The 12,569-nt window shown below is 39.4% G+C and overlaps 1 protein-coding gene across 1 annotated transcript in view; it reads right to left on the reverse strand.

The window, feature by feature from the left end:
- Positions 1-12,569, reverse strand: part of HIAT1 (hippocampus abundant transcript 1) — a 43,639-nt gene that overhangs the window by 4,014 nt on the left and 27,056 nt on the right. Inside the window, exons 6-10 of the mRNA XM_008579571.1 lie at positions 11,655-11,873; positions 11,262-11,375; positions 10,492-10,563; positions 1,405-1,517; positions 102-199 (exon numbers count right to left, since the gene is read on the reverse strand). Of these exons, the coding sequence (XP_008577793.1) occupies positions 102-199; positions 1,405-1,517; positions 10,492-10,563; positions 11,262-11,375; positions 11,655-11,873 (616 nt within the window). The remainder of the gene's footprint in view (positions 1-101; positions 200-1,404; positions 1,518-10,491; positions 10,564-11,261; positions 11,376-11,654; positions 11,874-12,569) is intronic.

Consider the following 12,569-nt stretch of genomic DNA (forward strand, 5'->3'; position numbering starts at 1 on the left):
GGGGGGGGGGGGGGGGACGGCGGGACGGACGACTACTAGATGACACAGAATTAGAATATTCTGTGCTTTTAAATACTTATCATTGGTTTCTATCAACTCACCCTGTTGATCAGCATCAGCAGTTCGTGAAACAAGGGCACTGACAGCTGGAAAGGTAATGCTAGACATGGCTGCTACGGCCCCAGCAGCCCACATCATCCTATAATTAATCAAAGCAGCAAAATGAAATAGTAAATTCTTCTCCACTGTACCTGTCAAAGTCGACCTACACACTTAAAATCAAGTAACTCTTACTGTGAAATGGCTATGGTACAGAGAAAAGGAGAACTGTACTTGCTCTGTTCCTTCCTTACTAAGTGACTGGGCAAACCACTTAGAAGTCTAAGCCTATTTTCTTTTCTAGAAATTAGAAACACAACCGTTTATTCAAAAGAATGGTGTGAGGTTTTAATGTAAAATTGGAATATCATGTTCCAAACTTTAAAATGTGTTGGATATTACTCCTGTAGGTAATTAAGAGGTTATGTGGAGGATAATATATAATCAGATAAAGAAACATCATCAAATATTTCCAAACATGTGAAGCCAGTAAGTAATTCAGCAAAGTTCCCACAGACTTTTCAGTGTGATATCACTGATTTGGTCTAATCCTTAAGTTGTAAAGAATAAGCAATTTGGATGCTCCTGGCTTAATGTTTAAAAGAAATGATTTAGATAATTTAAATTGTGAGCACCTCTTTGTAAAAGCTAGACTGGAAAACAAATCATTCAAACCCACTCCTGATGCTTACTCACATCCAAGTCCTAACAGAGATGAGGTGGTCAGCTGTCTGAAACATTAGTGCAAACTGTAGAGTTCAGCCCCATAATACCTGAGCACAAGGATATAGGTGGGCAGCCTGACATCAGCATCACTACTGTTATCAGCTCTCAGACTGACAAGAAAAGCTAAGACAGAGCATGAAGCTGGGACCAAAACAACTGGACTTCTTTCACTTCTGGTTTGCCATTAGTAATGATCATTGGTGTTCGCACAATTTTTTTCCCTAACCAGAAAGACAAAAAAGGTAAATACTACTAAACTTTCAGGGCCTTGCTGTTATGGAATTACATGCTTTTTCCCACTGACAAACTGATCTAGATTAAATGCTCCTTAGTGGTTCAAAAGTTCTATAATCTCATTCAAAAATTCAGCCTGTCACTTAGCTATAAAATGTCACCTTTCTATCAAGCCATTCTAGGAGAATACATAAATATAAAAGTGATAGATTTGTATTATATACATTTTGAAAGGAAAAAAGCATAGCAGGAGACACATTAAAGTCTATACCTTGAGAAGCAAATAAAGAAAAGCAAGGCAAACACCAAAATTAAGAAAATTAACATTAAAATATTTATACCTACCAAGGTTCTGAACCAAAGCCATACCATGCCAGCTGTAATATTTGAAATCCCAGACCCAATAAAATGGTGTTCTTATTTCCAATTGACCTCATAAGTAAACTCAAGACTATGGTCTGAAAAAAAAAAAAGGTTTATCAGAATAAAGTTTTAAACACTTTATTGGTGACTTCTTTCAATCTATAATATAAAAAGACTATTACCACTTTTCTACAATTTGGCTTTTCTGCAACAATTGCCCTGAGTATACCTGAGATCATTACTCCAGGTCATTTAAGCAGATGCAGATTCAGATAGAGTTAGAAAACTGAGAGATAAAACTTTCTGTTCAGTACATTTCTACTGAGGACTACTTAAATCAGAAGTTGCAAACAGTAGGGTCAAAAGGTTCTAAACTAATTTGGAGATCCCTGTCATGTAACAGTTTTAAAGAAGTTTAGATAGGGCCATGTCAGTCCAAAATGCTTACTCCCCCAACAACAAAAAACACTTCACATAGTACAACGATTACCCATATATTCTTTACCTAAATTTATCTCTTGCTGAAACCAGGATGCTTTTATAAACAGTAAATCAGATAAAAAGTATAATTTGAGAGAAGTATAGTATAATACAGTAGTTCCCCCTTATTCTCAGGGGATACGTTCCAAGACCCCCAGGGGATGCCTGAGATCACAAATAGTACTGGACCCTGTATATACTATGCATAAATCTCTTTCTCCTTCCTCACAATTTCACTGATAGAAGATTCATTCTTCCCATAGATCTTAGCAACTTCAGCATATGACTTTTTTTCTTTTCTTATGAAGTTGAGAACTTTCACTTTTTTAGTTAAAGGAAGCACTTTCTGGCTTCTCTTTGGCATATCTGAATTGCCAGCATCACTACTCTTGTGCTTTGGGGCCACTGTTCAGTAAAATAAGGGTTACTTGAACACAAGCACTGTGATACCACGACAGTCTATCTCATAACTGAGATAGCTACTAAGCGATTAGGTGCAGGTAGTGTAGACAGCATGTATGTGCTAGACAAAGGGATGATTTACATCCTGGGCAGGATGAAGCAGGACGGTACAAGATTTCATTATACTACTCAGAATAGCATGCAATTTAAAACTTGTTTATTTCTGGAATTTTCCATTTAATATTTTTGAACCACAGTTGACTGCGAGTAACTGAAACTGTGGATAAGGGGAAACTACTGTAATTAAGAGCATAGACTTTGAGGGAAAAAAAGCCTGGATCATAATCTTGGCTCGAACTATGTGACCCTGGGCAAGTCACTTCACTCTCAGTCTCAATATCTTTCTCTTATAAAATGGGGATAATAGAACCTGTTTCAAAACCTTCCCATATGAATTACATGATATATACTAAATAAAGTGCTTAGCATTGTGCCTGGGACACAGTAAGCATTTAATGAACAATATTATGAGTGGATAAGTTTTCTTGTGTCTCCTTTTCTTTCAAAGTTAAAGGAAATTCTGCAATGATTTGGGGACATTAGAAAATATTTTTTGTGAGAGCTTCCAGTTAAGATGGCGGAATAGACAGTTCCCAGCATCACTCTTTCCCACAAATCAACCAATTTACAACTATAAAAAAGCAACAACAGCCAAGATGGGGCTGCTTGAGCTCAAGGGAAGAGGAAGAAAGACCTGTGGAATGCATGAAGGCGGGGGAAGCCACGATGAGAGAAAGAAAAAACCACTCAGACCATTTAGTGCTGTGGCTGCTTTAAGGCTGGAGCTGCTGAGTGCACTGAGCAGGAGCCGGCAAAAAGCTGCAGCTGTGCCTTTTGGAGGGAGTTGCTTGGAGGTGGCAGGGGAGAAGAGGGCCTGGTGGCCCCCAGGACAGCAAGACCACTAATAGGGTTCCTGTTGACATAGGAGAAAGGAGCCACAACAATTGAAAAAAACGAGCCACTCACAGGCCAGTGAGTCATTGCAAGGGACTAGTGCACGGTCCGCCCCATGGGAAGTGTTTGCAGCATGGGTGGTGGGGAGATGGGCCCACTGGGGGAACACTGGGGCACGGCAAGGACAGCTGATCTGCCCCACAATCAGCACAGGACCATTCAGAGTAGACTAGTCAGGAATATAAAATTGCATGGGCTGCACTTTGATGAAAAACTCAGGCCCAGATCAGAGTTTCTATACAACTCAGGGGCACCAGGTCTCTGGAGAGCTGGAAGTACCCCTGAGCTGCACAAAAAGCCTTCCCTAGGGAATCAGCAGCAAAGCAATAATTTAGCTCAACCACAAAGCTCAAGTACTGGTCCTCCACAGGAAGTTCCCACAGTTTAGAAGTAAGCAAAGGACAAAAAATTAGTTCCAGCCCCCTCCCATAACCAGGCACACTGCCAGCACCAAGGAGCATGCCAAAAACATCACTTCCATGTGGGTGGCGTACCACAGCCACCATAATAACTATGGCTGCCACAAAAGTGGCTAGATGCCACAACCAACACGCAGATGGTCAGGCAGCCACCGGACAGCATTGACACAAAGAGAGTCACCAGCAGAGACCAAAGAAAAGAAGAGGATGTCTCTCTCCACAAAGCCCATTCCAGTGTGACAGAAGCATCTTCTCTATGACATTAGGGGACCTGAACATACCTCTCAGCATTGGACAGATCATCTAGCAACAAATCAACAGAGTAACCCAGAGTAACCATTACTCTTTCAGAAAGAGGCAAGAAATCTAGGGTAATTAGAGGGGTAGGGGGGAAGGAGAGGTGAGGGTGATAAACTGGACAAGGGGCATAAAGAATAAGTATGATTTGTAACAATATATATGCTAGTAATATTGATTTGATCAACATATCTCAACACTGAACCCCCCAAATAAGCATAATCAATTATGATTCAATAAAAAATTTTTTTAAAAATTTAGAAAAATATATATTTTTTGCTATTCTAACTAAAATTTTAAATATAGTACATAAGATAGCTAGTATGTCCATAAAAAAGAAGTGAAAACAATTGAGGAAATCACTATTTTATGACTGGCTGACACTCTAAAACACAATTATAAGAAATATGCCAGTGAAAAGCAAATGATTCTTTTAAGGATTTTTGAACAACAGGACTTATAGCTTTCTTCTCTATGACTTTCATTTAAGTCATGTGAGCATAAAGTTGAATTCATAAGGCTCAATTAGCTACCTTATAGAATTATATTCTTCAGCAACCAGAGCCACAAAAGGGAACACACCTACAGCCAGCAGTTAGACAAGAAAAACTTCAAGTCAGCTAAAAGAAACATTTGGTTACTCTTTCACTCTAAAGCCAGTAGTTTTCAGTCTGACTGGTGTGCTAAGTATTTTCAATTTTTATTACTCCCAATCAAATGCAACACGTATGATCTTGTTACTTCCTTCTAATGTTTCCCGTGGCTTATGGTTGGGGGCCAGTGGTCAATATTATAAAAATAACCAAAAGATTAGAAATGATTAGGATATTAATCTCTCTCTCTTTTGATTTGTGGAATATATCTGATACTGGCTCCAATTTATTATGAAAAAAGAAAACTGAATATACCCAAAACTCTGTAGCATCAAATTATCCAGGAGGGATGAGGATCCATAAAGCAAAGTTAAATAACTTTTGGGAAACTACTTTCAAGAATATCCCCAAATGTAGTACTTTCATCATATTTCATCTAAAAAGCTATGATTCCTTTTATGGCACTAGGAACTCACAGGGTCATTACTAAATTCAACCTAAGAGGAAGAACTGCTGTTGAAAAATAGAGATTCGCCTATGATGAAATACCTGCTACTTCAGCCAGGAGGCAGAAAACTGAAGAACGCTGACCAGCAAGCCCCAGCTCAGTGGGAACAGGATGAACTGGCCAGCTGTGTACCCTGGAAAGCACGTATTCTTTCAGGAATGCTATTCTAAGGAAGCTGACACTTCTCAAGCACAGATCATGAACATTACCAAAAAATGCTGATAAAATGCAGTCAACTCAGCCCTTCATCCAACCCAGCTAGTCATAAGTATTTATTTACAGAAATCAGGATCATTCCATCTGTGGGAAGCTATTCTCAAATAAATACTAATTCAGTAAAAATGTCTCAGAGTGCATTACTAGCCCCATTTCCATTTTACAGACTTGCTAACTGGAACAAAAAGGTGAATATATTTTCTTAAGGCCATCTCATCAAAATTGGAAACTGAATTCAGAAATATCAATCTTGTAACATCCTGTATAGAGTTACTACAGCAGGCCCACTGCTGTGTGAACCTTCTTTCAGACCTCTTCCCCCACATCCTATTTTGTGACCCACAGAACTAAAGGACACACTGGTACTTATCACATGACACTCTGAGGATACTGATTTTCTTCTCAAGGGCACAGACTTTTCTCTTATTTACCTTTGTATCCCCAGCAACCACTAAGTTCTTAATTGGTGTTTATGGAAAGCATGCATGATTTTAAATATGTCTCAATATTCTCAAGTCAATAATAATAATGGAACAAATTAGTTAATATATACAGTGTACTAGACAGAAAAAAAATTTGGCGTCCCTTAATTTAATACAACTCTCATTTTAAAGATGAGAGAAATGAGTGCCAAAGGTTAAATGACTTAACGAAGATGACACAGTGGTTAACAGTTAACACTGACATCAGTTTTGTCAGTCAGTCAACAAATATTTGCCAAGTTCCTACTAAGCCTAACTCTTATTCTAGGTCTGAAGACACAATGGTGAATAAGTCAAAGTACCTGGCAGCACACAGACTACCTTCTAGTGGAGGGAAGACAAACATGAGCATACTTATTTGACAAGTAAGATAATTCCAAGTTGTAGCTACTTTGAAGAAAATAAAGTACTGTGAGGAGATACTGCTTGAACCAGGATGGCCAGGGAAGGCCTTTCTGAGGTGACATCTGAGGTGAAAGCTGAATAAGGAGGAAGAGGGAGCTATGTGAAAATCTAGGGGAAGAGAGCACTCCAAGCAAGGGTGACGGCAAGTGCAAAGGCCCTGGACTGGAATACACACGACAATGGGGAAAGTGAAGGAAAATGAGGTCATGTCAACAGTCTAGATTTATTATGATTACAATGGAAAGTGAGTTTTAAATAGGAAAGAGAAGCGATTAAATTTCTCTTTTACAAAAATTATTCTGCCAAGTGGAGAATGAGCTGTAGGAAGGCAAGAATGGACACAGAGAGAGCAGATGGAGGCTACTACTGCCACAGCTTAGACTGGGTTCCTAGTAATGGAAATTCAGCATATATGCTGGGGATAGAGGTGACAGGAAGCATCATTTGATAGACTGGATGTGGAGTAAAGAGAAAGAAAGAAATCGCGAGTGATGTTGAGATTTCTGGCCCAAACAACCAGGAGGTGGTGATAACCACTGAATTAGATGAGGAGCATGGGCAGAGGTAGGGACGAAATCCAGATTTTAGTTTTGGCCATTTTAAGGTTGAGATGCCCAGCAGATACGACAAACAGGAGCTCAGGGTCTGGCCTGGAGATATAAATTTGGGAGTAACCAGCATATAGAGGACGAGATATGAGAACAGCGAGGAAGAGAAATGTGTAGAACTACATCCATGTCCAGAGCTTAGTGCACGTGTTAGGAACTCTACTGGTGCCAAGGGAATGATCAGGCCTATGGCAACCAGAGAGAAAAGGGGACAGCAACTACGTGTCTCCTGCTAGAAGAGAGGTCTATCCAGTATCACTTGACCCAATCATTTTTGGGAAGAAGCTACATATCCATAATTTCACATAATACCTCCTGATTTTTAACGCTTTCTACCAACATTTTTTGGTGGCCGACCAGTACAGGCATCTGAACTCTTGACTTTGGTGTTATTACACTCAGTTGGTGCTCTAACCAACTGAGCTGAGCCCACTTACTACTAATTTTTAAAGTTTTCAAACCACTGTGGAAAAAAACCAGTGACCTTTAATACAGCACCTGCTAGGCTGCAGGCAGTGCAGGGGACTAGGATGACAAGATGACAGAATCCTGATCTCGCCATCTACTCTGAGCTCTACTAGAGCTCACAAACTGCTGAGGCAAAAATAATCGAAGAGGTAACATCTACGCTACAGTGTATTCTGTACGATGATAGAGATATGCTTAAGTTAGTATGGGAACCAGAGAAGGGATACTTAGGGTGGAGCAAAGGGAGGCAGAAAGTACAGCAGGAACAAAGGAACATGGGTAAGAAAGGAAACAAACAAACAAGCATAAATACGGAGCTAGAAGAAGCTCTGTGCTGCTGGAGAGGAGGGAGAAAGACGCTGGTCTTTCACTGACTTGAGTGGTCAACAGAGAACAAATTCTCAATTGTATACTTGCATAACTGAGAATATAAAATCAATCTTCTACTTTTAGGGATATATATGTAATATTTTAGCAGTTCATATAACGACATACAAATGTAATTATCAATATTTACAAGCAGATTACATGTCTGTTTTTAAAGTCCAACTAATTTTTCATTGTTTTAAACATGATTTTTCATTTCAATTGTGCTTTTATGTAGGCACCAAAAGCTAAACGATCATTTAAAGACCGTATTCCTGTGGACTGTGCATGTCTGAATATGCTGTACCAGCAATACTCCCTTTCCAGCCTCACTCCCTTAGGATTCTGCTTGCTTCAGTGATCTTTACAATATAAACCCAACCACACCTTTCTCCACTATTTACATATCTGCCCCACCAGATTCTGCACTCTCAAGAGACTGTTTTTCATCTTGTATCCCTCATGCTAGGTGCCATCTGAACAGAGGAAAAATTCCTTCCGAAGCACCTCCAACTCATCACTCAGTGCAGAGTGTTACTACCCGAGTTCATTAGTTACATACAGCTCCCACCATGAGTCAAGTAGGAAAGGAAACTTAAGACCTTACTGTTCTCAATGTGTTAAGTGTCATTACAGTAAACGTTACTCTGTTCTCTTAATCTAAATATTAAACAAAGTATTAGCAAATCTAATGTTAGGAATATAAGAAAAAAGTAATCATGACCAGGTTGGATTTATCCCACAATTGCAAGCTCACGTTAACCTTTGACAATTCATCAAACTCTGCCCTTGCTATCTGTACTTCTTCCTTTGTGTTATACATCAAAAAGGTGTTTTTGTGTATTTTTCAAAAAAGGTATTTTTATATATAAGCTACAATATATTTTTCTCCAAAGTTGAAGAGCACTTTTCTGATGGCCAGGAATAAATATTTAAATTCAATGTTTTTCCAGATGGAGGATTTTCAGGATAAAACTGAAGTCAGAAATAATACTAATGGGCCGGCCCGGTGGTGCACTGGAGAGTGCGCCGTTGGGAGTGCGGCGGCGCTCCCGCCGAGGGTTCGGATCCCATGTGGAGACTGGTTCCCGCTCACTGGCTGAGCGCGGTGCAGGCGCAACACCGAGGGTTGCGATCCCGTTGCCGGTCCCCGGTACGGGCGCGACACCAAGGGTTGCGATCCCGTTACCGGTCAGTAAAAAAAGACAAAAAGGAAAAAAAAAAAAAAGAAAAAGAAATAATACTAATAATCAATGCCATGTGTATGTGTACATGCCGGGGTATAAGGGAGATATACAAAGTTACTTCAAAAAGTTCATGGAAAAACAGAATTAAAAGATAATACACAGGAGCTGGCCTGTGGCTCACTTGGGAGAGTGTGGTGCTGATAACACCAAGGCCACGGGTTCAGATCCCCTTATCCTCTTACCAGTCATCTTTAAAAAAAAAAAAAAAAAAAAAAAAAGATAATACAAATCTTTCCATAAACTTTTTGAAGTCCTCTTATATTATAAAATTTAAATTTAAATGTGAAGTTTATCTCTAAACCTACCAGAAATTCATAAATGATATATGTAGAAGGAATCCTACCCAAGAGATTGTGAACCATCCAAGAGTCCAATTAAAAGGACCCTAACTTTCCATTTTCTTAAAAGTAGAATAAAACAAAGAAAGTTGCAGGCTAGCAGACTGGATCTAAGGTGGGAAAACGCGTTAACTTCGAGAAGATCATCTGCAGAGAGTTTGGAGAAAGCAAAGCCAAACAGAAAAAAAGGGGTGCAGTTTTTTCACAGAAAGAAGAAAGATCCTGTGTGAATTGTGAACACTGGAGAAGAACATTATTTCACTGTAGAGCAGATAGTTTGGAGGCCAGGATGAAACATCTCCTAATAAAATCCAAATTCACGTGCTGATTAATATCTTATTTATCAAACAACCACTATTTACCAACTGGGCTTCTAGATACATATTTAATGTCATTCATCTGCTCTCAACCCTTCAAAGGCTTCCTGTCTTACTCAAGTCTCATGATGACCTACAAGGTGCCACGTGATCTGGTCCCTTGCTACCACTTGGACTTCATTTCCTAACACTCCCTTCTTTGTTTACTCCACTAAAGCCATACTGGCCCCATCACTGTTTCTTAAACATGCCAGGTACAGCCTCTCCTCAGGGTTTTATTTTGTTCAGACTCCTAGAATTCACTTCTTCCAGATAGTCCCACACCGCATTTCCTCATACCTTTGGATCTCTGCTCAAATGTCACCTTGTATCAGCAAGGCCTCCCCAACCTCCTTCCCCTGACCCACACTTTGTCCCTAGACACTCTCTATATCCCCCTTACCCTTTGCTCAGTAGTTCTCATTACACCTGATATGTTTATATTCATGTATTTATTAACTTTCTTCCTTACCCGATTAGAATGTAAACTCTGCAACAGCAGGGAGTTAAGTCCACTGCTATATGCCCAGAGCCTGACACTTGGAAGATACTCAATAAATACTTGTTGAATGAGTGAAGCAGTAGCAGAACAAGGACTAAAGTAAAATATCGGACTTCATACAGGTGAATACCCTAGTATACATCAATACACTAGCCTTTTAGTTTATGTATTATATATTAATATGTTTCAGTTCCAAAAATCTGATCCATACTAGCTACTCTACCAAAATTAAATTTATGAACCTACAAACCTCACATTCCTGACTTTGATGACTTCGCCAAGACACCATCACTCTATGGAGGTCCCACTGGGATGTCCAACCAGGGCCACCCTCTTATGACATCACCCCAACTGAAAAAGAAACTAACCTGTGCAATAATGGAAAGAATGCCAAGGACTGCTATAAATGCTGCAACACTTTCTGGTGAAAATTTCATTATCTAGAAGGTTTCCAGAAAAATTAACATTAATGAATAAAAAAACATAACAAATACCATACTAATAAAACTACTTTTATATTAACATTAAATGGGTCAGAAAAAATAAATATAACATTTATAAATAAAGAATTCTTCAGAAAAAATACGGGTCTTAACATGCTAAACATACCTACTTATATGTGGTAGGTCCCTTAAGTTGGATATACTAAATTAAGACAGCTATCAAACACTCAGAATCATTTTACAAATAAATATTGCAGTGTCTTCTGCTTTTTATAGGTATTGATAAAGGCTTGATATCTGCCTCGTAAGATTAGCGTCAAGGAGAAAAAACTGGTTTCTTCTCTCATTTTGGCTAGTGGCTCTACATATATATGGTCTAAATCACAAAGAAACTGGAGCAGGTGAATGGGTTAAAGTATCCCATCAACTCCATAAGCAATAAATTTAAACCACCTATATTCATGGGGGAAACTCTTTTTGCCTAAGCCAGAAATCTTAATATACAAAATACCCCATAAAAAATGCATAAGGAACATCAGCCATGATAAATAGGAGGTAAAGTCTGGTGGGCTGTTTACAAAATGGTATTCATTTTTAAAGATCTCTACTAATCAAAGCTCTCTCAAAATTAAATATTTTTATTATGGAGCTAAAGAATGAAAGAAAAAATACACCTTAGTAGAATAAAATTTTACCTGTCTGAGGTACAAAAAAAAGCTGGAATATTGGCCTGCCTCTGGTAGGTAGGAGAGAAACACCGTAATGCAGATTAGCAGCACTATGGAATCTTGGCCCACTTTTTTTAAAGACTAGAACAAGAAAAAGACTGATATAAGATTTTACATCAAAAACTTTGAACTGTTCTTAAGAATATGCAGAGATTCCTTTTGGCAGTGTACACATAGACACTAGTTGTCTACAAGTATTTTAGTTTATCCTCCCCAAACTATTCTGAAAAGAATTTCAAAATGTTAAAAAAAAATCTTCAAGATGTTTTCCCCAAAGAGACATCCATAACAAAATATTAGTGCTGCAATGACTCACGCATTCATTTTTTTGCCAAAGAGAAGGAAAAAGTATAAACTTACTGCAAAGGGGTCAGCCTGTTCCCAAGAAATGGGTGCTCCCCATGATGCTGGCCGCATCTTCTCAGGCAACGACTCTGGCACAGCAACAAGGATAAAACATATATCTAACAAAGCTATTGCTGTGGCTAAGACCACCACTAAGCTGTCCCCATACACTCGTCCAAGGTAAGCGCCAATTGCAGGGCTGGTGACTAAACTTGCAGCAAATGTTGCTGAAACCTGAAACAAATTAAGGATAGATAGGAAAAGATTAGTTCAGGATACCTTGACTCCTTTACTTCAACACTACAAACTCCTTTCATAATTGTGATTTAAGTCAGACCTGCTACTGCACCCTCCCTTTCAACCTCCTATCTGTGCCACTTTTACAGGAAAAGAATTAGATTATTGCCTAAAAAATATGTAATAGCCTCTCAGGACAGTGGTTTCAAACTTTCTCTTAAGCCTTGAAGCCCCGTGTTCAACTAAATCCTACTGAAAAATTAATAGGTAAAACATATTTTTAAAAAAGAAACAAAAAATACCAACCTGTTTTAGTTGAGAAAGGATTGGGGGGCCTGGAGCATTGTCCAAATGCCCCTCCCTGACTACCAGTCATGCTAGTCCTTAGGGCACCTCCACAAACCCTGGTGCTCTCTAGTGAAAGGAGTCTTAAAAACCACTGCTCTGGGCCGACCCCGTGGCGCACTGGATAGTGTGCCGCTTGGGAAGTGCGGCGGCGCTCCCGCCCGAGGGTTCGGATCCCACATACAGACCGGTTCCCGCTCACTGGCTGAGCGAGGCGCGGGAGCAACGCCGAGGGTTGCGATCCCGTTGCCGGTCCCCGGTCCGGTACGGGGGCAACACTGAGGGTTGCGATCCGTTGCCGGACACGGAAAAAAAAAAAAGACAAAAAAAAAAAAAAAAAAAAACCAC

This window comes from Galeopterus variegatus, unplaced genomic scaffold, assembly GCF_000696425.1.
Source record: "Galeopterus variegatus unplaced genomic scaffold, G_variegatus-3.0.2 Scaffold1913, whole genome shotgun sequence".
NCBI lineage: Eukaryota > Metazoa > Chordata > Mammalia > Dermoptera > Cynocephalidae > Galeopterus > Galeopterus variegatus.